Source organism: Patagioenas fasciata, chromosome 28 (genome assembly GCF_037038585.1).
Source record: "Patagioenas fasciata isolate bPatFas1 chromosome 28, bPatFas1.hap1, whole genome shotgun sequence".
NCBI lineage: Eukaryota > Metazoa > Chordata > Aves > Columbiformes > Columbidae > Patagioenas > Patagioenas fasciata.
Genome location: NC_092547.1, coordinates 4,719,344 through 4,745,535, shown reverse-complemented (window position 1 = coordinate 4,745,535; position 26,192 = coordinate 4,719,344). Strand labels below are relative to the sequence as shown.

Below are 26,192 nucleotides of genomic sequence, written 5' to 3'. Positions count from 1 at the left end.
CCCAGAGTGTCAGGGGTTGAAGGGACCTGGAAAGCTCATCCAGTGCAATCCCCCCATGGAGCAGGAACACCCAGCTGAGGTTCCACAGGAACCAGGCGGCTTTGAATGTCTGCAGAGAAGGAGACTCCACAACCCCCCTGGGCAGCCTGGGCCAGGCTCCGCCACCCTCACCACGAACAAGTTTCTGCTCAAATTTAAGTGGAACCTCCTGTGTTCCAGTTTGCACCCATTGCCCCTTGTCCTGTCACTGGGTGTCACCCAGAAGAGCCTGGCTCCATCCTCCTGACACTGTCCCTTTCCATATTGATCCCCAGGAATGAGTCCCCCCTCAGTCTCCTCTTCTCCAGCTCCAGAGCCCCAGCTCCCTCAGCCTTTCCTCACACGGGAGATGCTCCACTCCCTCCAGCATCTTGGTGGCTGCGCTGGACTCTCTCCAGCAGTTCCCTGTCCTTCTGGAGCTGAGGGGCCACAACTGGACACAAGATTCCAGGGGTGGTCTCCCCAGGGCAGAGCAGAGGGGCAGGAGAACCTCTCTGACCTACTGACCACCCCCTTCTAACCCACCCCAGGGCTCTTAATTATTAATAAACTGTCGAACACCGCTGTGCAAACCTCCTGCGCCATTCCCGCCTTGGCCAGGCTGAGGGTACCGAAGGGCTCCCAGTACCAAAGGGCTCTGGTCGTCATCATCATCTGTTAAATCCCCTCCAGCTTTCTAGGGACAGAAAGGACATGTGGGACAGGACGGGGCATTGGGGTTGAGATCTGCCCCCTGGAACGTTCCACCCCGGGGCTGGGAGGATGGTGAAACCGACAGAGAGCAGAACGTGTGTCACCAACAATAAGCCACAACTTTTATTAATCGATAGAAATAGTACAAATTTTAAATTTAGTTGCATCTTACTCTTCTCTGAAACACCATAAAAGCTTCCTTGCTCTGGCAGCTACATCGTCAACTCCTGCAGAGAGAAAGGCCGGTGAGAATCCGGCGGCAGCGACCCCGGGACGTCCCCCCGCGCATGCACTCACCATTATCGCGTTTACGATGTCGTTACTGTTGTTCTTGAGCGCACGCACGGCCTTTGCTCGTGACACGTTCGCCTGGGACATCACCAGCTCGATGTCTTTCACCTCGACGCCGGTCTCGTCAACCTGAAGGAGACGGAGCAGCGGGATTCGCACCAGCCCCGCGCACGGTTCTGGCTCCGTGTCGGAACTGGGAGGCATGACCAGGCCTGGGGACAATCCTGGGGACCAGACCACCCCAAGGACATCACGGCAAAAACATGGACGAGGGAAGGAAACGCAGGGATCTGAACACAAAATACAGACGCTGTGCAAGATGCGCAGCCCCTCGGGATGGGGAAGGCGCTCGTACCTCCTCTTCCTCGCTCTCCTCCTGCACGGTGGGGGTCTGTGTGTTTTCCTGGATGTTTGAAACAGCTTCTCCTTGCACTTTGAACTTCTCGGCAGCTGCCAGCTGGGCCTGCTGGGACAGGTCTTCGATCTGGAGGAGGGAAGAGGCATGAGCGAGGCCGGCCCTGTGTGGAGCAGGACGCGGTCGCGGAGCCGCAGCGTCCGCTCACCTTCGCTTCGCCGAAGACGATGTAGGTGTCTGATGCCGGGCTCTTGTACACGTCTGGCTTTGTGATGACGAAGAGGATGTTCTTGGATTTCCGGATGGTGACTCTGGTTACTCCCGTCACCTGGCGAAGGCCCAGTTTAGACATTGCCTGAAAAACACGAGAGAAACACGAGTTACCGAGACAGCGCGGCCACGAAAAGACGCATCCACACATCTGCTCTCCAGAGATCGGCGCGCTCGCGTTTTCCTGCTGCAGAGCAGCGTTCACAAGAGGGAACACCCTGCTCCAGGACTGCGAGACCCGCAGCACAACCCTGGGCCCCTCCACACGAGGAGTTTTGCCCTGAACAGAGTGCAGAAAGTCACACAAACCTCCTTCAGCTCCAGAACGTCCATCTGGGACCATAGGGGGTGGGAGGAGCCGCAGCCCTGAGTGGGGTGCGAAGACCCCAGAACTTGGGGACACCCTGCCGGGACTTGGGGACACGCACTTTGATCCACCTGCCGCCCCACCTCACCTTCCGTGCTTTCTTTTCACTCCGGCTCTGTTTTGCTTTGCTAACGGGTTCTTCATCTATTTCAGCGGCTGCCGCGAGCTGCAAGGAGAGAAAAGAATGAACTGTGAGAATCCCGTGGTGGCGGAGGATGACAGCAGCACGGATCCTGCTACGCCACTGCCACGTGCCGCCCGTCCTACCTGTGCCTGCTGTGTCGTGGCCTGTGTGGAGTCTTGCTCTTCGAGCTCTGGTACAGATTCATCGCTGTCAGACTCTGTTCCGGACCCTAAAAACACACACCCGTCACTCTCCGGCTCAAGCGGGTCCAGGAGACGCAGTGAGATCAGCCCCATGCTGCTGCCAGAGCCCTGTGGTGCCCAGAGACGCGCTCCAGAATGCCGAGTCGACGTGACGCAGCCCCAGCCTGAACCATGGTCGAGGACCCCCCAGCTCCCTGCGGTGAAGCTGCGGTCGCAGGAGCAGACACGGCACAGAAAATAAACCAAATTCCCCGGGTCCTTTCTGTGACTTCATCATGGGACAATTCGCAATCATCCTGAAAACCCCTGTCAGGGAGCGGCCTCTGTGCCAGGTCCTGACAGCTGCCAGAGCTGGGGTGGCTCAGAGCGCTGCCAGCTCCTCCAGCACCGGTGCCATCGCGGCATGGCCGTGTGAGACTGCAGGAGAGCAAGTGGAGCAGAGCCGGAGGGCGACAGGACCCCCACAATGCAGTCGTTACCTGGATTCGGTCCTGTTTCCTCCCCTGGACAGGGCCCTGCAGCCACGCAGGAGCCCTCAGCACAGCTCTGCCGGTGTCAGTGTGCGCACAAGATGGGCCCGTTTGGGCACCTGAGCTGCCCGCAGCTCCCATCCGCTGGCAGATGGACAGAGGGAGAACCACGACAGCAGACACACACCAGGTACACACCGGAGCCGCAGCGCCCGTGCCACAAACACACCGTGCTCCGTGCCAACAACAGGCGTTAGTGCCACCGGCTGCGCTGAGCCCGGCCCCAGGGCCATCTCCCTCCCCGTTCCCCGGCTCACCGGCTGCTCGGGGCAATCGGCTCAGTCCGGCACGGCTCAGCACCGGGCACCGAGCGGCGCCGCGGGCGGGTTAGTATCCGGTGGGCAGGCAGTGACACTCCATGCACACAGCAAACCCCGGCGGCAAATACCCTTGTCGTTCCTCAGGATGGGCTTAGCCGGGGGAGCGGGGGCCCCCGGGGGGGCCACGGCCGCACGGGGAGACAGGTCCACCAGGATGGGCCGCACCGGCGGCTCGGCGGCGGGCGGCTCAGGGGGGATCAGAGGTGGCAGGTCCTCGTCCTCGGTGGCAGTGCTGACGGGGGCTGCAGCCTTCGCAGGGGGCTTGGTGGGGGGCTGGCGGGGGCCTGGCTTGTTCGCCTTGCCAGGAGGGGGTTGCTTTTTGGTGGGGGCAGAGGCCTCTGCTTTTTGGGAAGCAGGGGCCACATGATCAGACGATGGCTTTGGAGGGGCACCAGGAACCCCTGGAGCTGCTGGGGGGGCAGCTGGGGCTGCAGCGGGGCTCTTGGGGGGGGTTTTGGGTGCAGGAGGCGCAGCTGGTGCTGCAGGGGCAGAGGGAGCAGCCGGGGCAGCGCCGGGGCTGCCCTTTGCCGGCTTTTTGGGGGCTGGGGGGGCAGCTGGAGCTGCGGGAGCGGTCGGGGCAGCAACAGGGCTCTTGGGAGCCGCTTTGGCTGTGGCAGCTGAAGCCGGTGGAGCTTTCGTTGCTGGTGCAGCCGGAGCAGGAGGAGACAGCGGGGCAGCGACCGGGCTCACCGGAGGTGATTTGGCCGCAGAAGGGGTGGCTGGAGGTGCCGGGGTGACAGCCGGGGGGGTGGCAGGGGCTGAGGCTACAGCAGGCACAAGAGCTGCCGGGGGGGATCCAGGACTCGCTGGAGCTGCTTTGGCTGGAGCAGCCACAGCTGGTGCAGCACTGGGAGCTGCTGGGGCGGCACTGGGATCCGCTGGGGTGGCACCGGGAGCCGCTGGGGTGGCACTGGGAGCTGCTGGGGTGGCACTGGCACCCGCTGGGGTGGCACTGGCACCCGCTGGGGTGGCACCGGGAGCTGCTGGGCCGGCACTGGGAGCTGCTGGGCCGGCACTGGGAGCTGCTGGTGTCAGCGGCCCTGGGGGACACGGGGCAGCTCCCGCGAAGGGTTTGGCCGGGGCAGGAGCTGCCACAGGCGCTGCTGGAGGGTCTGGGCTGCCAGGAGGTGTCCTGGCTGCAGGGGGAGGGACTGGGGGGGCAGCAGCTGGGGCTGCCGGGGGACTGGTTTTGGTGACAGGAGCAACTGGGAGCTGTGAGGAGAGTGGAGCACCAGGGACTTGGCCCTGTGGGGCAGCAGCGGGGCTCCCAGGGGACAGCCCAGCCGGCAGCAAGGGGACAGGGGGTGACAACGGGGCCGTGGGGACAGCGGGGATGACGGGTGGTGAGACGGCACCGGAAGGAGAGGAGGGCGGCAGGGAACAGGCTGGGGCTTGGGGCTCGGCCGGAGCAGCAGCCTGCGGGGCAGCCGCCGGGCTGCCGGGGGACAGCGGCACTGCCGGGGCAGGACCAAGCGGGCCTGCCACAAGCAGAGGTGGGGAGCCCGGGCTCTGGGGACTCACCGTGGCCGTGGGGGCTGCTGGAGGGACAGGGGAGGGAGGGAGAGGGGTTGGGGCTACCCCAGGGGCACCTGCCATGGGAGGAGAACCGGGACTCACCAGGGGAGCTGCCGGCACTGCAGCAGGAGCAGCAGCCAGAGCCGGGGCTCCTGGAGACACTGGGGTAACCGGGACAGGCCCTGGAGACCCTGGGGCTGCAGCCGGGGATGGGGGAGCTGGAGGTGGGGGGACAGTAACTGGGACCTGCAGAGCTGGGGCAGGGAGCGGTGGGGGGACCGAAAACACAGGAGTCACCACAGCCGGGACCACAGGAGGGGAAACGGGGGCCGGGCTGGGCGGCTCTGTAGGGAGAGCCGGGCCCGGAGCCAGGGAAGGAGCAGCCTGAGGAGCAGCTGGAGGAGAGAAAGAGAGTGAAGCCATGAGAGAGGGGACAGGAGACGGCAGCTGGCCCGGCACAGCTGTGGCACAGCCATGGCACAGCCCCGGCCAGCACAGCACAGCCATGGCTGGAGCTCTGGCGCTGCTCCGAGCCTGGGAAATTGCATCCCCACTGGTGGGAGCAGGCGGGTGACAAGGACCCCCCAAGGACAAGAAGGAAAGTCCAACGTGACACAGTGTCCCAGGAGTGCCCTGGCAGGGGGCAACCCCCCCAGCCCCCGCAGGCAGGAGCCCCTTGGGGACAAGGACACCGAGGGACAACACCGAGTCCCTGCGCTCCCCCTGCAAGCTGTTAGGGTTAAGGTCACTGCAGCCCCCAGAACGGCAAACTCTGGTTAACAGGCACACGGTGTTAACAAGGGTTCCGCGTACCTGGCGCTGGAGCAGCGACTGGGGCTGCGGGAGGGGCTGGAGCTGAACAGGGAGAACGAGAGTTGATTAGGACGACTCCCACGGCCCTGAGCGCTCGCCAGCCGGTTCCCCCACGTGCCGCCTCCAGCACCGGGAGAGCCGGTTATTCCGAATAGCACCGGCACGATCAAAGGGGAAGACGCTCTGACAGGCAGCGAGAGCAGCGCCGGCCTGACCAGCAGAACCAGCACCGCAGCCGGTCGGGAGAGCAGAACTGGCCCAGCCACGCGCCAACGCCGCTGCACACCCGCCCTCCGGCAGCTCCGGCCCTGCGCGTCCCGGCACGTCCGCTGGTGGGACGGTGAAGGGAGAAACCACCGATAGCCGCAGACCCCAAATCGGGCTGGTTCGGAGAGCCCGACACGACAAGGGAGCACCAGACCTCCTAACGCCCCGTTTCCCCAACCTCTCCCCAAACGGGAGCAGACGGGCACCGGCCTGGCGCTGGGCAGCCGCTCCAGGAGCACCGGACATCGGTGACAGTGCAAACAGACACCGGGACGCTCGGGGTTCTGGGGAACACACCAGCACCTCGAGCAGAAGCAACAACCGCGGCCACGAGCTGAGTTGAACCTGAGCCCCTGCAGCATCAGCCGGACAGACACCGGCTGGACAGACAATGGCCAGCACCAGAGCACTCGCTCCAGCTCCCGGACACCTGTGCTAAGTGTGATATTTCCAGTTCACATCTCTCCGCTGACAGCCCCATGCACCGGTGGCCAACCCTGCAGAATCCCAGAGTGTCAGGGGGTGGAAGGGACCTGGAAAGCTCATCCAGTGCAATCCCCCCATGGAGCAGGAACACCCAGCTGAGGTTCCACAGGAACCAGGCGGGTTTGAATGTCTGCACAGAAGGAGACTCCACAACCCCCCTGGGCAGCCTGGGCCAGACTCTGCCACCCTCACCATGAAAAAGTTGCTTCTCATATTTAAGCAGAACCTCCTGTGTTCCAGTTTGCACCCATTGCCCCTTGTCCTGTCACTGGGTGTCACCCAGAAGAGCCTGGCTCCATCCTCCTGACACTCCCCCTTTCCATATTGATCCCCAGGAATGAGTCACCCCTCAGTCTCCTCTTGTCCAGCTCCAGAGCCCCAGCTCCCTCAGCCTTTCCTCACACGGGAGATGCTCCATTCCCTTCAGCACCTTCGTGGCTCTGCACCAGCCCCCGGTTCAGTGGGGAACGGACACGCACCCAAACCCGGCCCCACATGCCCCCCCAACCCGCAGACCCCCCCGCCCCACACCTGCCCCGTCACTCCCCGCGGCTCCCCCGGCCCGGTCACGTCCCGCGGGATTCCAGTTCCGGCTCCTGAGGCCACAACCGAGGGGGTTTTGCCGGGATCTCCCGGAACGCACCCGGTGTCCGCTCCCCCCCGGGCTCACCTGTCTCAGCCTGCGGCTGCGGCAGCTCCTGCTCGGTGGCCGGGACGGTTTCTGTCGCTTCGCCGGGCATTGCTGGGGAGAGGGACAAGGCGACAGGCCCGGGCTCGCCGGGGCTCGGGACAGCCCGAGCGCGGCCACCGGGAACCCACAGGCACCCAAACCCTCCGGTCCCGCTCAGCCGCGGTCGGTCCCGGGTACCCCTGGCCCGGCGGACTCCGAGCGCCGCCCGGTCCCGGTGCCAACGGGGCTCCGCCGAACCGGCGCCTCGCCCGGCTCCCCCTCCCCGGAGCGGGCGGCCCCTTCCCGGTGCGCGGGGCCATCCCCGCCGCTCAGCCCTGTCCGGCGCGACCACGGCCCCAGCGGCGGCTTCTACCGGGTCGCCACCGCCCTCCCGCCCTCCCTCCCGGCTCGGCCGCGGCGCCGGGCGAGCGGATGGCGGCGGATGGCGGCGGCGGGACTCACCGTGCGGGGAGCAGGGCCCAAGATGGCGGCGGAAAGAGACCGAAGAGCTCGAAGCGCGACTTCCGGCACGAAGAGCACTTCCGGTGCAGCGGCAGCACCCGCCGCCCGCCCCGGGAACCGCGCTCGGGCGTTCCGGGCTGCGCTGGGACCCCTGGGATGGGGTACGGGGGGGTGCGGGGGACAGGGACCACCGGGGTGGGGTAGGGGGGCAGGGACCCCCGTGTGGGGTACGGGAGGCAGGGTCCCCCAGCTCTCCCGCGGGACCAGCTCCATCTCCCTCCCGCCTCGGCGCGTCCCCAGGTGCAGGCGCTGGGGTGACAGAGACTTTTAATGGTTTTTATGTAGAAAAGATACAAAAGGTACAAGAACTGTGAAGGGTCCGTGGGGTCGGGCGGCCACCAGCCCTGGGGTCCTTGCTTATGGCACTGGGACCCCACGGCCGGTGCAGGTGACAACAGCAGAGTCCTCAGTGTCCCCATGCCCAGGACTGGGGTCCTCGAGACCTCAGAAGTCGCCTTGCAGGTCTGCAGGGAGGAGAAATGGACCATTTAATAGAAAAAGTGGTTTCTCAGAGCCGGGGTCCCCCTCGGGGTCCCCTCTGCCCCTCACCGCTCCGCCGGAGCCGCTCGCCCCGCCGGGCGCGCTCCATCTCCTCCACGAACTGCTCCAGCAGCCGCACGTAGGGCGCCAGGCTGGTCTTCTTGTAGTCTGGGGGAATTCGGGGGTTGAGCAGGAGTAGGGCAGGGGGACCCCCCACTCACCCCGGACCCCCCCTGCTCACCCCGGACCTCCCCTGCTCACCCCGCACACGGCGCTTGGGCTCCGTCTCGCCGCTGTCCTCCTGCTCCCCGGCATCGCCAGCTGTGTCCAGCTCGTGGCACAGGGAGCTGTGGGACATGGTGGGACATGGTGGGACATAGCGGGACACGGCAGGGGCTGCCAGCCCCCCTGGGACCCCCAAAACCCGCTCACATACCTGATGGTGGGGACAGCGAACGGGTCAAACTGGTCCAGCCTCTGCAGATCCAACGGCACCGAAATGCGACCTGCGAGAGAGGGGACTCACGGCGGGGGGTGCCCGGCCACGGGGGTCCCCGGGGGGTGTGGGTCCCGCGGGCCCCCAGCCCCACCTGTTTTGGGGTGCACGCTGAAGGGGCTCTTGAGCAGGTGGCCCACGCCTTTGCTGACGTTGATGTCGAGGCGGGGGAAGCAGTACTGCAGCATGATCTCCCAGTCCGCGTAGCACGGTGTGGCGCCCTTCCCGGCCGCCGCCTGCCGCCGTGGGGACAGACGCGTCAGGGGGGGCCCATGGGAGCCCCCAACCCCACCCGGGGCCCCCACTCACCCGCGTCCGCTCCATGCGGTCCTTGAGCAGCGCCCAGCGCTGCACCGAGTCCCGCTTCTTGGGGAACTCGCTCTGCAGCGGCTCCCGGTGCTGTGGCCACGGTCAAGGCTGATGGCGGATCCCACCAGTCCCGTTCCCCCCATGCAGAGCCCCCCTCCACACCCAGCAGACCCAAGGCGTGAAGGATATCATCCGGAACGAGCGCCAGCACCTTGTCCCAGCTCTCCGGGCTGCCCAGGATGTCCTGGCCCACCAGCGCGTACGCCTTGAAGTATTTCTCCACCACACCGACCGAGCGCCTGCAGAGCGGCGGGGAAAGGGTCAACCATGGGTTGTGACAAGGGACGTTTAGGTTGGACATATGGTAAACATTCTACGCAGAAAGGGCTGTTGGGCATCGAACAGGCTGCCCAGGGCAACGGTGGATTCACCATCCCTGGTGGGGTTTAAAAGCGCATAGACAAGTTTTTTTGGGGACATGGTTTAGCGCTAACGTTGGGTTATCGGTGACCCCGAGGGTGTCACCCAACCAAATTGATTCTATGATTCTACCCCACAACCGGGGGTCCCCACGCACCTGATGAAGGGGTGGATGGGCTCGCACAGGTTCACCTTCTTCACCGTCTCCGCTCCGCCCTGGGGACACAGCGGCGTTCAGGGCCGGGGGGCGGGCAGGGGGTCCCCGGCGCCCCCGTACCCACCTTCACCAGGCTCAGGTACTCCACGGTGGCCGCTCGCAGCGCCGGGGACCATTTCCGCACCGCGTCGTCGCACACCCAGCAGTGGACGCCCCGCCGGCCCGAGTACACCCACAGCCGGTGCCGCACGCCCAGGTCCTCTGCAGGGGAACAGCCGGTGTCGGGATGCGATGTGGTGCCCCCCAGTGCCACAACCCCCCCTCCCGGTTCGCAGTCAGGGTGTTGCTGTGGGGCAAAGCACAGTCAGGATGCATCCCCGAGCCTCTCACCCACGAGCGCGCGGTCGATGACGCGCACGGCGATGGTCATCAGGGTCCAGCACTTGGCGCAGATGTCGGCGGAGCTGCGGGAAGAGCGCGGGGGTCAGGATGCTCCGCGCCCCCTTTGTCCCACCCCGTGTTCTGCCCACGCACCTGCAGCACGTCCGCACGTCGTCGTAGTCCGTCATGTCGATGTCGAACACCAGCTCCTTCTCCTGCGGCTGGAAGGCGCCCAGGTGCACCGTGTTGTGCTGGTTGGGCTGTGGGATGGAACGGGCTCAGCGGGGACCCCGGTGGCTGCGTCCCCCGGGGAGGGAGGGTCGGGACTCACCCGGTGGGAATAGACGGCCCCGATGTCGATCTTGTAGGGGTTGATGCGCTGCAGCTCCCGCTCCAGCTCCTGGGGGCTGCCGAACGACTGGAAGCGCAGGTAAACATCGTCCCGCAGCGTGAAGGAGAATTCCCGCAGCTGGAAATAGTTCTTGACGGCTGCGGGGAGCGGGGGGCCGGGCTGAGAGCAGGGACACCCCCTCCCCGCACCCCTGAGTCCCCCCGGTCCCCCATTCCCCGATCCCCGCGGTGTCCCGGGCAGCGCATCCACCGGGAGCCGGTCCCGGGGTCCCCGCCCCTCTCACCGCCGCCGTAGCTGAGCCAGCGGCCGTAGGCGCCGTGCGGGAAGAGCCGCCGGTAAAAGACCGGGAGCAGCTCGGGCAGCGCCGCCGGTTCGAACGGCGCCATGGCGGGAAACGGCGGCGGGAAGCGGAGGGACCGGCCCGGGGGCCGCCGGGAGTTGTAGTCCGGCCCCGGGGAGGGGCGGTCCCGGGGCAGCGCGGGGTTCGGGACACAGCGCGGGGCACAAAGCACCGGGGGAACCGAGGATCAGAGCGGGGGGGTGTGCGGGGGTTCCCGGATCGCGGGGTCCGAGCGGTGCCCCACGGTCCCGGGGTCCGAGCGGTGCCCGCGGGCGCTGCGCCGCTCCGGGTTAACGATCCCCTGGGGGCCCCGCGGCTGCGATCGGACCCGAAACGACGCGGTTGGAGCCGGAGCGGCGCCCCGGGGCGGAGCTGCAGCCGCGGGCCCGGACAAGCGCACCGGGACAGCACCCGGGGTCACAACAGATGGGGCGGAGCTGCCCGGAGCCTGGTGGTGCCGGCGGCCCCTACGGCCCCAAGGTCTTTGCACCACTGATGACCCCGCGCTAATTAATCATTAGCGGGTGCCACACGGGCAAGACCAAAGCCAGGCCAGAGCCGCTCAGCCGCCGGTGCCGGTACCGAGGATGTGGCTGTACGTGGTGGCAGCGCTGACCGCGCTGTTCCTGCTGTGGCGCTGGCACCGGGAGCGGCAGATGGTGCCGGGGCTGTCGGAGAAGTTCGTGCTGATCACGGGCTGCGACAGCGGCTTCGGGAACGCGCTGGCGCGGGCGCTGGACGCGCGGGGGCTGCGGGTGCTGGCCGCCTGCCTGGGCGAGCGCGGGGCCGCCGAGCTGCGGGCGGCCGCCTCCCCGCGCCTGCAGACCGTCCTGCTGGACGTCACCTCCAGCCAGAGCGTGGCCGCCGCCGCCGCCTGGGTCCAGGAGCGCGTGGGGGAGCGAGGTAGGACGGGGCGGTCGTCCCCATCGTCACCTGTGCCGGCCTCCTGTGCCGCCCCACGGGTGGCTCCAGGTCACCCCGTCCCCTCCGCCAGGTCTCTGGGGGCTGGTGAACAACGCGGGCACCGCCATCCCCGCCGGCCCCAACGAGTGGCTGAGCAAGGCTGACTTTGCCAAGGTGCTGGACGTCAACCTGCTGGGGCTCATCGAGGTGACGCTGAGCCTCCTGCCGCTGGTGCGGCGGGCGCGGGGCCGCGTGGTCAATGTGGCCAGCGTGATGGGCCGCATCGCTGCCTGCGGCGGGGGCTACTGCGTCTCCAAGTTCGGCGTGGAGGCCTTTTCCGACGGCCTCCGGTAAGTCCGGTGTAGCAGACATGGCCCCGGTTTCCCCGCCGCACGGGTTACCTGGGGAAAGGGAAAACAAAGCCTTGGCAGAGGTCTCGTTTCGTTCCCATGCCAAATAACTCCCCGGAGAGGCTGTGGCCACGCCGGCTGCCCTGGCACAGCCGTCCCCCTCGGACCTTGCCCGGGGCAATGGCTCCGCGGTTCCCAGCTTGGCTTTGCTCATGGTGCTCCATCCCTTCCAGGCTCGAGATGCGTGACTTTGGGGTGAAGGTCAGCGTGATCGAGCCCGGCTACTTCAGGACAGAGATCATCAGCTCAAAGATACTGGAGGACAGTATAATTTCCAGTTGGGAGAGACTCCCGGAAGAAATCAAAGCAGCTTACGGGGAGAAATACTTGAAGGAGCGTAAGTACCTCACCCGGCGGGTAAGCGGTGCTGTTTCCCGCCACGCGGCACGTTCCCGGCGTGTCCCGCCGCCCCGTCACCCCCGATGCTCCCGTAGCAGCAGCGCGAGCGCCGCGTTGTGTCCCTGCAGACCTGGCGCTGCTGCGGAACGCGCAGGGGAGCTGCAGCCGCGACGTGCGCGCGGTGACGAGCTGCATGGAGCACGCGCTCACCAGCCGCTGCCCGCGCAGCCGCTACTCGGCGGGCTGGGACGCCAAGCTGTTCTTCATCCCGCTCAGCTACCTCCCGTCCGCGCTCGCCGACGTCGTGCTCACCAGGTCCCGGCCCAAACCCGCCTTGGGAGCCGCGTAGGCGGGATCCGGCGTCACCCGCAGCTGCGGTCATGCCTGTAGGTTCCCCAGTTTCTAACTCGATGTAGGCCTGATAACCTTTGCTGCTGAATAAAGATAACGCCGGCTGCCGGCCGGGTGGGGTTTGGTGTTCGTCCTCAGCACCGCATCAGCGTCCCTGCCCCTCTGAAGGAACCGGCACCGGTGGCACCGCGGCAGCTCGCGGGGTGTCCGGCTGTTCCCCGAGCGCCCGTTCCAGCCCCTGCCGGGCTGTGAGAGCCGCGCTGGCCCGAGCCCACGCTCCGGGAGTTGCCACACGCCATAAAACCAGACCCATGCAAACCGGGGTGGGTTTCCCTGCAGCAATGGGGCCGGGCAGCCCCTGGCTGTGCCAGGAGAGGCCAGGGATTGCAATGGGGACATGAAACCTTCGCCAGGTGCTGCTGCAATCCCACCTCTCCCCCAGAGCCATCCCAGTAACCGGCTCTCCCACCAGTGGCCGTGCTGGGGCTGGCGCTCTGCGCTGCTCGCTATATATATGGCACAGACACAACCGCGGGTTGCACAGAGACCGGTGCCGGTACCGAGGATGTGGCTGTACGTGGTGGCAGCGTTGATCGCGCTTTTTGTGCTGCGGCGCTGGCACCGGGAGCGGCAGACGGTGCCGGGGCTGCCAGAGAAGTTCGTGCTGATCACGGGCTGCGACAGCGGCTTCGGGAACGCGCTGGCGCGGGCGCTGGACGCGCGGGGGCTGCAGGTGCTGGCCGCCTGCCTGGGCGAGCGCGGGGCCGCCGAGCTGCGGGCGGCCGCCTCCCCGCGCCTGCAGACCGTCCTGCTGGACGTCACCTCCAGCCAGAGCGTGGCCGCCGCCGCCGCCTGGGTCCGGGAGCACGTGGGGGAGCGAGGTAGGACGGGGCGGTCGTCCCCATCGTCACCTGTGCCGCCCCTCCTGTGCCGCCCCACGGGTGGCTCCGGGTCACCCCGTCCCCTCCGCCAGGTCTCTGGGGGCTGGTGAACAACGCAGGCACCGCCGTCCCCGCCGCCCCCAACGAGTGGCTGAGCAAGGCTGACTTTGCCAAGGTGCTGGACGTCAACCTGCTGGGGCTCATCGAGGTGACGCTGAGCCTCCTGCCGCTGGTGCGGCGGGCGCGGGGCCGCGTGGTCAACGTGGCCAGCGTGATGGGCCGCGTCGCTGCCTTCGGCGGGGGCTACTGCGTCTCCAAGTTCGGCGTGGAGGCCTTTTCCGACAGCCTGAGGTATGGCAGCGGCGGTCGGCCGGTGCTGCCCCGTGCCGGAGCTGGTCCGGCAGCCCGGTGTGCGTTGGCGGGGGCGGATGCGCCGCCGGCTCTGCCCCACTTTCCCCACGCTGGGTTTTATGCTGCACCCACTCTCCTCCTTCCCTCTAGAGCCAGGGAAGGGGGCTTGTGAAATACCAACACTGTCGCCCACGGGTTGGGAAAGCGCTGGAGCAGCCGTTGTGCAACTGGCGGAAGGGTTTTGAGAACCGCTGAGCAAGGACGGGGCTCCCCTGACGCACCCTGGGGATGATGGGCTAATGAGGGGTTAAAGGCTGGGGATGGCGGCTCCATCCATGGGGTTGACGTCCCTTCCCCACCCAGGCGCGAGATGCGTTCCTTCGGGGTGCAGGTCTCCATCATCGAACCCGGCGGCTTCCGGACGGCGATGACGGACCCCGCGGCGGTGCTGACCGGCTACCAGCGCCTCTGGGAGCGGCTCCCGGCGGAGACCCAGGCTGCCTATGGCCACCACTACCTGGAGTCCTGTGAGTCCCTCCCCGCGTGGCCCCGGTGCGGCCGGCGTGCCGCGGTGACCCCGCTCTGTCCCCCCAGACGCCAGGAGCACCGTCCTGCTGCACCGGCTGAGCAGCTCCCGGCTGTCGCGCGTCACCGGCACCGTGGCACACGCGCTGCTGTCCCGCCGGCCCCGCAGCCGCTACGCCGTGGGCTGGGACGCGCGGCTGCTGCTGCTGCCGCTCAGCTACTGCCCGGCCTGGCTCGCCGACGCCGCCATCGGCCTCTTGCTGCGCCTCCCGGCCGCGGGGACACCCTGAGGACGGCCAGCACACCAGAATGGGGACACGGCGCCCACGGGCTCAATAAAGCTGGTGCAAACAAAGGGCTGCTCGCGGTGACTCCGCCGTGGCAACTTGCTCTGCCAGCGCGGCTCCTTGTGCAAGGAGCTTGTGCCGGCGGTGCCACAGCTGTTTGCCCAGCCCACAAAGCTTTACCCGGCTTAGCAAACCAGCCCAGAGCACTCGATGCTCCCAACCTCGCCGGGCTCAGCAGCCCCCGCACAAACCCCGACGGCAAAGGGCGGCAACACCCGTGGCGTTCACCATCCAAGGGTTCGGCGTGAGGGTTTACCCAGGTGTTAAATAGAAAGAGAACGGCGTCCGAGCCACCCTGTGTGACCCCCGTCCCCGAATCCGACCCCCGTCCCCGAATCCGACCCCCGTCCCCGAATCCGACCCCCATCCCTGAACCTGACCCCCACCTCCGAATCTGATCCCCGTCCCCGAATCCGACTCCCGTCCCTGAATCCAATCCCCATCCCCAGATCTGACCCCCATCTCCAAATCCGACCCCCATCCCCAAATCCAACCCCCATCCCCAAATCCGACCCTCGTCCCTGAATCCAACCCCCATTCGCAAATCTGACCCTTGTCCCTGAATCCAACCTCCATCCCCAAATCCAACCCCCATCCCCAAATCCAATCCCCATTCCCAAATCTGACCCCCATCCCCAAATCCAACCCCCATCCCCGAATCCGACCCCCATCCCTGAATCTGACCCTCGTCCCTGAATCTGACCCTCATCCCCAAATCCGACCCTCATCCCCAAATCCAACCCCCATCTCCAAATCCAACCCCCATCCCCGAATCTGACCCTTGCCCCTGAATCCAATCCCCATCCCCAAATCCGACACCCATCCGCCAATCCGACCCCCGTCCCCAAATCCAACCCCCGTCCCCAAATCTGACCCTTGTCCCTGAATCCGACCCCCATCCCCGAATCCCACGCCGGGGCCATAACAAAGCTGCCGGTTCCTGTTTGCGCCGCGGGGCCGCGGTGCTGCCGGCGCTGGTACCTGCGCGGGGCTGTTGTTGTGGGACCCAACTTATCAGTGCCCTCGTGCTTCCCCGCGCCGGCCGTGCCTTCCTTCCGAGCCGATTGTTGATCGCAGCGTCTTGTCTGCGCTCGAAAAGGAGATTTCCTGCAATTGTTTCGCAGGACTTGCAGCCCCATGCAAAATTTTCTGCCTGTCAGCCCCCTCCCCAGCGCTGGGTGAGGTCTGGGCCCCCTCCCTTCCCCGTTCGGGCAATCACCGCTCCGGGATTAATTGCTGCGCAGGCAGAGGTGTTTCCAGCACCGCCTAGGGCGATGGGAGCGCTGAGCTGCAGAGATGGTCCCTTTTCAGCCCTTTTTCCCCCCAATACACTGAGCTCACTGCGGCATCACGGGAGCATCAGGGCCAGTCAATGTCATGTTCACCCCAAGCCCTCAGCACCCCCAAAGACGGGGGGACCCAGCGGAGCCGCGTCCATCCCAGACGCGTTTTCCCTCCTGCCCACGGTCACAGCAGGATCTGGGCAGGATCCAGCCCTGAGCCGGGCATAGGATCCCAGAGTGTTCGGGGTTGAAGGGACCTGGAAAGCTCATCCAGTGCAATCCCCCCATGGAGCAGGAACACCCAGCTGAGGTTCCACAGGAACCAGGCGGGTTTGAATGTCTGCAGAGAAGGAGACTCCACAACCCCCCTGGGCAGCCTGGGCCAGGCTCTGCCGCCCTCACCACGAACAAGTTTCTGCTCATATTTAAGTGGAACCTCCTGTGTTCCAGTTTGCACCCATTGCCCCTTGTCCTGTCACTGGGTGTCACCCAGAAGAGCCTGGCTCCATCCTCCTGACACTGCCCCTTTCCATATTGATCCCCAGGAATGAGTCCCCCCTCAGTCTCCTCTTCTCCAGCTCCAGAGCCCCAGCTCCCTCAGCCTTTCCTCACACGGGAGATGCTCCACTCCCTCCAGCATCTTGGTGGCTGCGCTGGACTCTCTCCAGCAGTTCCCTGTCCTTCTGGAGCTGAGGGGCCACAACTGGACACAAGATTCCAGGTGTGGTCTCCCCAGGGCAGAGCAGAGGGGCAGGAGAACCTCTCTGACCTACTGACCACCCCCTTCTAACCCACCCCAGGTCCCATTGGCTCCCTGGCCACAAGGGCCCAGTGCTGGCTCATGCTCACCCTGCTGTCCCCAGGACCCCCAGCTCCCTTTTCACCGCTCCAACAGCTCATTCCCAGCTTACACTGGAACCTGGGGTTGTTCCTACCCATACACAAGACTCTACACTTGCCCTTGTTGTATTTTCAACCCCATGGGGGTGACAGGACTGGCCCGGGGGGGTCCCACTCCATCCCCGAGCACCCGCAGCTCCGGCATCGACACCTGCCCAGCGCCTCCACCAAACGGGAGCTGAGTCCCGGGCTGGAAACCCGGTGACATGTCACGGAGGGGCTGGCGCAGGATGTGGGGCCACCACGGTCATTTCCTGCCGGGAAGCGGCCACCGAGCCCCCCCCCGAGCCCCGTGGCTCCCAGAGGCGTCCGAGCCGCCCAACCGAAAGGATCCCGAGCAGCCGCTTTGCTCCGTCGCCGGTGGGCAACCCGCGCCCTCCCCACCGCGTCCGTCTGTCCGCGCTCCCCCAGGTACCTCTGGGGACCCACAACGAGGGCGGGAGGTCAAGGAGCCCGGGGGTTGCTCTGCTGTCCCCACGGTTTCGGGAGCGGGCGGGGGCGGCCGTTGTCCCGGGTTATTCCCCCCGGGCACTGTGGGTTGTGCGAGCTCGTCCAGCAGCACCGGGCTGGACGGGTCCGTGAGGGCGGCTGTGCCACGATCAGAGCTCTCACGCCTGGGGCAATGAAAGGATGTTAAGGTCAACCGCGTTTCCCTTAAGTTTATAATTTTGTCACCTACCTGCAAGTCCCAAAGGGCTCCCGGTGACGCAGCTGCGGGACGGGCAGAGCGAGGGGGACGGGGGTTGTGCTGGCGTGGAGCTGAGCAGACACCATCACCAGGACGTTTAACCACGCGGGCACCTGTGTAGGTGGCACAGCTGGGGTTGGGTCCCCTCCGCTGGTCCCTGGTGCTGCCTGTCCCTGGTCCTAGGTGACAACTGAGGGACGGGGCACAGCCAGCACGCGTGGGGACATGGGGGGACACGGGCAGCTCGTGGTTGTGTTGCGTTTTGCCTGGGACGTGAGGTTGTGGTCGGACGTGGCTCGATGCTCTCCCCGTCCCCACAGCTGCCAGGATGGCCGAGGCGACCACGGTCCCCGCCGAGCCGCACGCCGTCCTGAGCGAGTACGGCGACTACCACAACTGGTCCGAGCTGTTCCACCTCCTCAACCACACCTACACCTTCTGCGAGTTCAGCCTGGATGAGAACGTCAAGCGGGTGGTCCTCTTCATCCTTTACCTGGTCATCTTCGTGGTGGGCTTGGTGGAGAACCTCCTGGTCATCTGGGTGAACTGGCAGACGCGGGGCAACAAGAGCTTGGTCAACCTCTACATCATCAACATGGCGGTGGCCGACCTGGGGGTGCTGCTCTCGCTGCCCGTCTGGATGCTGGAGGTGATGCTGGATTACACCTGGCTCTGGGGCAGCTTCCTCTGCCGCTTCACCCACTACTTCTACTTCGCCAACATGTACGCCAGCATCTTCTTCCTCACCTGCCTGAGCGTGGATCGCTACGTGTCCCTGACCAGCTCCTCCCTGTTCTGGCGCCGGCACCAGCACCGCGCGCGCCGCGTCGTGTGCGCCTGCAGCTGGGTGCTGGCGGCGGCCATCCCGTTCCTGGAGGTCGCCCACATGCAGTTGGTCAACACCGGGGATCCCATCTGCATCTTCATGGCCCCCTTCGAGACCTACGATGAGTGGGCGCTGGCGGTCAGCTTGGCCACCACCACCATCGGGTTCCTCATCCCCTTCCCCATCATCGCCGTCTTCAACGTCCTGACGGCCCGGTTCATCAGGCGCAGCAAGCCGGAGAGCGGGAAGCACTGCCTGCTCATCTACGCCTACATCGCCGTCTTCCTCGTCAGCTGGCTGCCCTTCCACATCATGCTGACGCTCCTCACCCTCGATGGCAACCACATCATCCTCCACTGCGCCTTCGCCAACTTCCTCTACTTCTTCTACGACATCATCGACTGCTTCACGCTGCTGCACTGCGTGCTCAACCCCGTCCTCTACAACTTCCTCAGCAAGAACTTCCGCACCAAGCTCGTCTCCGCCGTGGTCAAGTACGTCCCCAAGGACCAAGGCAGCGCCAAGGGCGCCGGGAGCTCGTCCTCCACCACGCAGCACTCCATAGTCATCACCAAGGACAACAACGCTAATTAAGAGGGGTCGGACTCTCCTGCTCATCGCCGGGGGGCGTCGGGATCATTGCTCCTAGTGATGAGCTTTTGGACAACGCGTCTTGGTTGATGGTGGAGCGAGGGGGCGCGGGAGCCACGGACATGGCGCCTCCCGTGTGCCGGCTCGTTCGGCTACGGAAAGGAGGCGAGAAAGAGGTGTTTCTTGTTCTCCAAAAGAGACGTTTGTGGTAACGAAGCGCGTTACGCCGCCTGCTCGGAACCTGAACACGAATCTGTCCCCTGGGACCTGACCTGGCCGGGACACACGGTCCTGTCCCATCACCGCGAGTTTCTCCACAGCCCCGATTGTCACTTGCACACGCGAATCCCACGATGCCGCCCTGAGCAGGAGAGGAAATTCACCCCTATGGACCCAAACACCCCAAAGTCTGATTCCTGATCGCACAGAAATGACGGCGACGCGGCCCCGAGCTCTAACGAGGGGGGGATCTGAAACGATTCCAGATCTGAAACAATTCGCGAACCGTAAATGAGCGATGCTTAAAACCTCGTTGGACTGGGCGCAGCTGCTTCCCAGTGGGGTTCCCAGTTTGTGGTTTGAGGCAGGAGACACATCCCACTATATCCAGTGTCCTTTGGGCTGCGGGAGGGACCGGAGCATCCACAGAATGCTCCTCGCTCTCCGGATCCTGCTCCGTGGGTCGAGCGCCGGGCAGGGGAAGGGGAAACAGCGACAGGCGCTGGAAGGGGTCCATAAATCTACCAAAGAGCCTTGAGCTGCCCAAGCAAACGCTTTTCCAGAAAAGTGAAGCATAAGCAGATCTGGGGACAGGATGCCGGGGGGGGCAGGATGTCCCGGCTGCGGGAGAAGCCATCGGGGGTTAATGTGGTTGTCACGGGACGGGAACGGGTAAATCTCTAAAGGCTTCAGGGCTCTTTGGGCACATGGACATTCCTTCCCGTGCTGGTAGAACAAGCCCAACCTGCCTCTTACACAGAACAACCCCCAAACCATTCGGGGGACGCGGCGGCAGCTTCGGGCAGACGTGACCCGCGGGTCTGATCCCCAACACCGCTGGCGATGGGACGCGGGAGATAAAGACGCGATATAACCAGGGCAGCACCATACGCAAGTTCGAGTTACTTAAATATGTAAAAACGTGGTATTTTACCTATTAAATAATGATTTTAAGCTCTCCTCGTGCATCGCAGCTTTGTTCGCAGGCTCAATGGGCTTCAGATGAACCCTCACGCAGCCCCAGCGGCGATCGGGGTTGGATCCCCCATAGAGCCCCAACCAACCCGCTGGGTGAACTTCACCACTTCCCGTGTCCGTTTCTCCTGAAGAGACAGAAAGGACAACCCGTGCATTTAGAGCCATGGGGTTTTTGTAGAGAAGCGAGGTACAAGAGGTCAACGTTTTCCGTTTTATTATTCTAAATAAAAACCACACTTTGTGCTGAACAATGGAGTATAAAAGAACCCGATGTACAACGATTTTAGACATCTACTATTTGGAGGGGGGGAAGTTTACAAAATATACAAAACTTTACAGCAAATAGATAGTAAACACTTAAATATCAGGAGGTCAGTACCTACTATTAACTTAACAAAAAGGTTAGACAGCAATTCAACTCTGGTTCTTTCTTCTGCTTCATTATTGTGATAAGAGACCTGGATCCTTTGAGAAAGGGGGAATTAAACTGAGCTTTGCTGGAGGAATGGGAATAAACTCAAGCTCAAAGCCTTTCGGGGGGATTTTGTGTCGGGGTCTCCATTCCTGACAACACAGGAAAGAATCCAAGATGCTGCAACGCCCGAGTGCATCCCCTTCACCCCCAAACCAACCAGAACACGGAGTGGGCGTCCCGAGGGTGGCATCGCTTGGCGTTTCAGTGGAAAAGCTTCTCTTTTTTGGTTCATGTGCACAAAAGGCTGTTGCTTCACAGCTTAGCTCCGCGCGCACGGCAGCGCCCGCCCCGTCCCAGAGCTCATCAGAGCTTTTGGGACGCTCGAGGGGGGTCCCGAGGCGCTAAGGACGTGGTTTCCAAAGCCTCGGTTGGCCCCTCGTCCTTCATCCAGCGCAGTGCAGGTTGTGGCCAAACCCCATAACACCACGAGGAGCCGCCACCTCGGTTCCCACGTTGCGCCGCGCGGGCTCAAAATACTTATTATTATTATTATTATTAATTATTCTGAACTTACCAACACTGAGCTAACACTGCTCGGTCACAGGTTTGCAAACCAGAGCCCCGGCGGCAGACATCAGGCTCCAGGCACTGAAATGGGGCCAAGCGCAGTGTCACAACCCCGGGATGACAGCAGCCGGCCCCAAACCTGGCCGATAATACAGGGACTGGGGGAAACAGGAGGAAAATAACACTGCCACGTCAAGGAACTGCTACGGAACAGCAAAGGATGGAGCTGGCGCTTCCCGGGGATGCTCAACATCAGCAGTCGCCGGGCGCTTTGCGTCTCGCTCCGCCGCGCTCCCAGGAGGTAGGTACGTACCACAAGTGTCACCACCCTCATTTTACAGATGAGGAAACTGAGGCAAAGGGGTGAAGTGACTTGCCCAAGGCCACAGCGGAGCGGGGAGAGCGGCCCCCAGGACTTCCTGGCCCCCCGGCCCGCGCCGCTCGTCCCTCCGCCGGGAGGGGAAAGCGGGATGAGCTGCCGGGGTTTGTAAATCACTAGTTTTGTTTTGTAACAGCTTATCTTTACAGAAGCGCCGGAGCCCGTTCGCCACGACCGCGGCTCGAGAGCCCCGAGCGCTTCCTGTTTGTGAGGTAGAACGAGTTACCTAAGGGCAGTCAGAACTCGTGCTGCGGCGTCGGAAATGTTTGTTCGGCTCCACCTCTGCCCCGCTGCAGGACAACACGGGAAGGAGCCGATCCGCACCCTTCCTGCGGTAAACACGGGGCCGAGCCCCGGAGCGGCCGCCGAAGCCGCGGCGCAATTCGGCGAGGGACGAGCGCCGATAGTTTGCCGCGAGACGCAGCCGGGACGCGGCGAACCCCTCGGGTTGAGAGCAGCGTCCTGGCAAAGGGACCTTCTTGGGAGTTAAGGCAACAGCTTCACCGCGCCGGATCCGCAGCGGCGCCGCTTCCAGTGGCCACAGGACGCGCTGCTCTGGCTCTTCGGCTCCTCCTGGGCAACGGGCAGAGCGCTCGGAGCCGATCGCGGAGCTGTGGCGATGCCAGAGCTGCCCCCATGGCCACAACCCCCCTCCGACCCTCCCGGTCCCACACACTCACGCGCTGCTTCTCGCTCCCGACCGACGCTGCGACACTTTGCTCATCTCCTCGCAATAGCAGCAGAACCCCAGTGATGCCCAGAACAAGTCGTTTGTTTTCGTTTCTTTCCATTTTTCTCTTCCTTTCGATCCTTCTCTCCGAGTCCAGCACCATCCTGCTCTGGCTCTGTCCCTCTCCGCTGAGGTCAGGTGTGGAAAATCTTAGCAGCATCAGTTTGTGGCCAAGCTCAAACTGAGGGTTAGCCTAGGCGAATGGGCTAAAAGGTTACAAAAAATATAGATCTAGATTCAAAACCTAGTGAGAAATGCTAAAAACACATAACTCGATGGCCTCTAACAGGACCAGAGGTAAGTAAACACGACAGACTCCTTGAAACAGTGATGTAGCTTACGTGCTGTTAATTTGTACAACGCCACCAATCTAAAAAGAGCCCCGGCAAGGCCGAAAAAAATAAACCAAACAGAAGAGGATTCCATCCATGACGCCTGACCATTAAATAAAATAAATGACACTTTTTCCACAGCTTCTGTAATTAGCGTTTGCTCCTTTGCCGGCCCCATCAGCTGTCCGCGGTTTTCTCCGCGTCTTTGGAATGGATGATGTACATGAAAGTCTGCTCGATGGTGAAGTCCGGGGGGAGGCTGCCCTTGTGCACGCCGATGTGCTTGCTCATCAGGTTGAGCGTGGAGCTGTAGTGCCCGCACACCGTGCAGCGGTACATGAGGGCCCCCGAGTGCGTCCGCAGGTGGCACTTGATGGTGGAGCGGCCGCGGAAGAACTTGTGGCACACCTTGCACTGGTACGGCTTCTCCCCGGTGTGGATGCGCCGGTGGTAGTTGAACTCGCTGGTGTGGGCGAATCTCTTCCCGCAGACCTTGCAGCTGTACTTGCTGTTGCCCGGCTGGCTGGGCAGCGCCAAATCTTCACTCAGGAACTCCTCCGGCAGCCGCCTCCTCTGCAAGCCCGGCGGCTGGAGCCGTTCGCCGAAACCGGGGCGGATGTCCAGCCCGCCGCCGCACTTGTGCTGGCTGACGTGGTACCGATACGCCGCCTCCAGCTTGAAGCTCTGCCCGCAGAAGTGGCAGCGGAAAAGAGCCTCCTCCACGTTCTGGTGGACGGCCAAGTGCTTCTCCAGGAGCTGCCGGTCCACAAAGCTGTTGGCGCACACGGAGCAGGAGAAGACGGCGATGCCCAGGTGGGACAGGGTGTGCCACATCAGGCTGCAGAGGCTGAGGTGCCTCTGGTCGCACACGCCGCACATCTGGCTTTTCAAGTTCACGTGGTCCAGGATGTGGCTGCGGACGGTGTGGAAATCCTTGGCCAAGGGCTTCCCGCAGGCAGCGCACGCCAGCTCGGCGCCGGGCGCTCCCCCGAACGCCGCGGCCTTCCCCGGTAGCAGGTCGCTGGGGTGGACGATGACGTTGTTGTCAAACACCCCTTCCCGGCGGTGCAGCGTCAGCTGCCACTGCGTGAAGAACTTGGTCTCGCACATATCGCAGGAGAAGAGGAAGATGCCGATGTGGGACAAGACGTGGGTGACCCTGGAGTTGCGGTCCTGGAAGTGGGTTTCGCAGACCTTGCAGTTGCCGGTGAGGAGATCGACGTGATCCCTGGCGTGCTGGCGGATCAGCTGGATGTTGGGCTCCAGGACCTTCTTGCACACCTGGCAGGGCATGGCCTTGCTGTCCCGGCTGTCGTTCTCAAAGGCCAGCTCCTCTTCGCTGTCATCGCTCAGCTCAATCACCTCTTCCGACGGGCCCAGCTCCTCGCTGGCGTCTTCGAAATGCAGTTCGTCGTCCCCCAAATCCTCCAGCTGTAGCTCGTCCATCTGCCCAAACGCTTGATCTTTGGAGTGGTCGCTGTTGCTGGGACAGGAGTTGCTCCCCGTGGAGACGTCCAGGGAAGCGTCAGCGGTAAAGAAGCCGCCCTTGCCGTAGTCACCGTTGCTCTGGACCTTATACTGCTGGCAGGAGCTTGTGGTGTTTGGAACAACCATGTTCACCCCGGCCAGGCTGGGTTGGGCAGCCACGCTCGCCGCAGGAGCAAACTGCCCCTGATCCGACTCCTGCTCCGTCTTGGGAGGCTGTTGGGAATGCAGGAGGGGAAGAGCCTGGCTGGCTTCGATCGCCGCGTTCCTGTCATCCTCTTTGTAGCCAGCGGCCGCTTCTCCGTGCAAGATGTAATTCCGTTCGGGGCCAAAATGCTCCCCGGCGCCCCGGATTTCACCCAGCGAGTGGCTCTGGTCCGAGGAGGTGCTGCTCAGGGGACCCGAGCGGCCCTCGCCCACGGCCAGCGAGGGTTGCTTGGTGATGGCTGAGCTCTCCAGGTCGGGGAAGGTGGAGTGGCAAGCCTTGAGCAGGTCCTCCATGCCCAGCCGCTCGGCCACCTCGTAAATGACGCCCACATTGATGAGGTCGGTGAAGAGCTCCGAGGTGTACACGAAGCTGAGGATCTTCTCGAAGTTGGCCGGCGTGATGAAATCCACCACGTAGGTCCGAGCAGCGTCCAGCCCCGTGTTCAGAAAGAGGTTCTGGAAGTAGCCGGCGGCGCAGGCCAGGACGGCCTTGTGCGCGGCGAACGAGCGGGTGCCCACCAGGATGGTGACGTCGCACATGGTCTCGGAGAGCCGGCACTTGTTGAGTTCCTTCAGCAGGTTGTTGGGGTGGTTGGTGCTGTGCAACTTGATCCTCATGCCCATCTTAGCAGCTGCTTAAGTGTCCCTTTCCTGCTCAGCTGCTTCTTCACGCATTCATCAGCTGCGGGAGCAGGAGGCGCTCGGCATCCAGAAACTGGCAGGGCAAGGGGCTCTAGAGAGAGGAAAAAGCCAAAGCGTTTAATACCTTGACAACCAAAGAAACATCGTTCTTGTCATACCTCACATCTTCCACCTTCCTGATGAGCAACAGACTGCATAAGCCGCTTAGATGGAGGTCAACTAAAACTAACGGTGTAACTTCACAGGCTGACTTTGGGAAGCAAAGAGATGCACAAAGGTGCAAACAGACAAAGTAAAAAGGCGTTTGCTCTGCCAGCGACGGCCTCAAGTTGCCACCTCTATCTGGAGGTCCCTCTGCTGTGCAGCCGCGCTCAGCTCTGAAAATGAGCCCCGACCGGCGCCTGGTGCGCAGCCGCCTCCCCATCCCTGAGCCAGGGCCAACGCTCCTGCCCGGAGGGTGCAGTTTGGGCTCCACACGCTGGTCGTTTTGCCTCTGGGTCTCCTGCAGCCACCGCCGCTCGGTACCTTTGCTTCGGGGCACTCCCGTGCCCTCGGTTTGCAGGTGGGATCTCACTGTGGAGTCTCGGCAGCTCCTCTGCCTCCCCGGCACCCGCAGCATCATTCGGAGCCCCCGGAGCCGCCCGGTTTGTATTCTCAGCACCGGCAATTCCCACCTGAGCTCGGCCTTCCCGCCCGTCCTGCTGCCCTTGCCACCCTGTCCCACTGCCCTTGTCACCCTGTCCTGCTCTCAGGCCACCCAGGGACCCCCTGAACTTACCCCAGGAGCTCAGCCCTAAAAATGCCTTTCCCCCCCACCCCGTGACAGAGCACAACGACCCCAGGAACCAGCGCAGGCTTCGCAGGAGGGGACGGGGCACTGAGGAGCTGGGGACGGTCCCCCCGGGACACCGAGGGATGGCGGGGGGGGCCCTGCCCGAGGATGATGAGGATGATCGGAGGGGCTCTAGAGGGGCAGTTCCAGCAGCGCTGGGGTCCCTGCGGGGAGGGACAGGAGGGAAAAGGAACAGAGGAGGGAGCGGGGGGCAGGAAAAGGCCCCGGACGGCGAGGGGGGGACGGGCAGGGACCCCCGAAGCCGCCTCGGGAGAAGCGGGAGCAGCGCGGGGGGCGCGGCGGGAATCGCGGTGGGAACCCCCGGGGAGCGGAGGAGCCACGCGGGGAACGGGGGGACCCACGGCGGGCAACGAGGGGCCCGGGGCCGCGGCGAGAAGAGCGCGGGGGGCAGGAAGAGGCCCCGGCGGGAGCCCCGGGAAGCCCATGGCGGGAGGGCGGCGCGGAGCCCCCGGGGCTCGGAGCGGGGCCCCGCGGGGCAGCCCGGGGCCGGCGGCGCTGCTTACCCGCCCGGCGCCCCGCACCATCCCGGCTCGGCTCACACAAAGGCGCCGACCCGCCCTCCGTCCGCCCCGGCGCCGCCGGAGCCGCCT

At 64.3% G+C, this 26,192-nt stretch overlaps 6 protein-coding genes across 7 annotated transcripts; 3 read left to right on the top strand and 3 right to left on the bottom strand.

Annotated features, from left to right (window-relative positions):
* Window positions 1-832: 832 nt before the first annotated feature.
* NACA (nascent polypeptide associated complex subunit alpha) lies at window positions 833-7,504 on the bottom strand. Of its 2 annotated transcripts, XM_065858762.2 has the most exons (10): window positions 7,406-7,504; window positions 6,944-7,015; window positions 5,521-5,562; window positions 3,261-5,102; window positions 2,283-2,368; window positions 2,104-2,181; window positions 1,587-1,733; window positions 1,379-1,507; window positions 1,030-1,152; window positions 833-959 (listed from the first exon to the last, which is right to left on the bottom strand). In XM_065858762.2, exons 2-10 carry the CDS (start codon window positions 7,011-7,013, stop codon window positions 945-947), a joined length of 2,532 nt encoding a protein of 843 aa, XP_065714834.2. In that variant the 5' UTR covers window positions 7,014-7,015; window positions 7,406-7,504; the 3' UTR covers window positions 833-944. The 2 variants fall into 2 exon arrangements, with proteins under 2 accessions (XP_065714834.2, XP_065714836.1); XM_065858764.2 differs by lacking the exons at window positions 3,261-5,102; window positions 5,521-5,562 and having other exon boundaries at window positions 7,406-7,499.
* Window positions 7,505-7,715: 211 nt separating this feature from the next.
* PRIM1 (DNA primase subunit 1) lies at window positions 7,716-10,563 on the bottom strand. The gene is made up of 13 exons (XM_065858798.2): window positions 10,344-10,563; window positions 10,040-10,197; window positions 9,862-9,968; window positions 9,718-9,791; window positions 9,452-9,588; window positions 9,328-9,386; window positions 8,940-9,049; window positions 8,751-8,842; window positions 8,536-8,677; window positions 8,382-8,451; window positions 8,207-8,292; window positions 8,015-8,113; window positions 7,716-7,929 (listed from the first exon to the last, which is right to left on the bottom strand). The coding sequence occupies exons 1-13, from the start codon at window positions 10,444-10,446 to the stop codon at window positions 7,910-7,912; spliced, it is 1,257 nt and encodes a 418-aa protein (XP_065714870.2). The 5' UTR covers window positions 10,447-10,563; the 3' UTR covers window positions 7,716-7,909.
* Window positions 10,564-10,690: 127 nt separating this feature from the next.
* Window positions 10,691-12,540, top strand: LOC136113644 (retinol dehydrogenase 7-like). The gene is made up of 4 exons (XM_065858787.2): window positions 10,691-11,303; window positions 11,395-11,653; window positions 11,887-12,050; window positions 12,181-12,540. The coding sequence occupies exons 1-4, from the start codon at window positions 10,988-10,990 to the stop codon at window positions 12,399-12,401; spliced, it is 960 nt and encodes a 319-aa protein (XP_065714859.2). The 5' UTR covers window positions 10,691-10,987; the 3' UTR covers window positions 12,402-12,540.
* Window positions 12,541-12,633: 93 nt separating this feature from the next.
* On the top strand, window positions 12,634-14,550 carry LOC136113642 (retinol dehydrogenase 16-like). The gene is made up of 4 exons (XM_065858785.2): window positions 12,634-13,284; window positions 13,377-13,635; window positions 13,999-14,162; window positions 14,230-14,550. Exons 1-4 carry the CDS (start codon window positions 12,801-12,803, stop codon window positions 14,448-14,450), a joined length of 1,128 nt encoding a protein of 375 aa, XP_065714857.2. The 5' UTR covers window positions 12,634-12,800; the 3' UTR covers window positions 14,451-14,550.
* Window positions 14,551-16,622: 2,072 nt separating this feature from the next.
* GPR182 (G protein-coupled receptor 182) lies at window positions 16,623-19,972 on the top strand. Its single transcript, XM_065858784.2, has 2 exons — window positions 16,623-17,101; window positions 17,699-19,972. Exons 1-2 carry the CDS (start codon window positions 16,897-16,899, stop codon window positions 18,796-18,798), a joined length of 1,305 nt encoding a protein of 434 aa, XP_065714856.2. The 5' UTR covers window positions 16,623-16,896; the 3' UTR covers window positions 18,799-19,972.
* Window positions 19,973-20,189: 217 nt separating this feature from the next.
* ZBTB39 (zinc finger and BTB domain containing 39) lies at window positions 20,190-26,192 on the bottom strand. The gene is made up of 2 exons (XM_065858774.2): window positions 26,106-26,192; window positions 20,190-24,840 (listed from the first exon to the last, which is right to left on the bottom strand). Exon 2 carries the CDS (start codon window positions 24,729-24,731, stop codon window positions 22,593-22,595), a length of 2,139 nt encoding a protein of 712 aa, XP_065714846.2. The 5' UTR covers window positions 24,732-24,840; window positions 26,106-26,192; the 3' UTR covers window positions 20,190-22,592.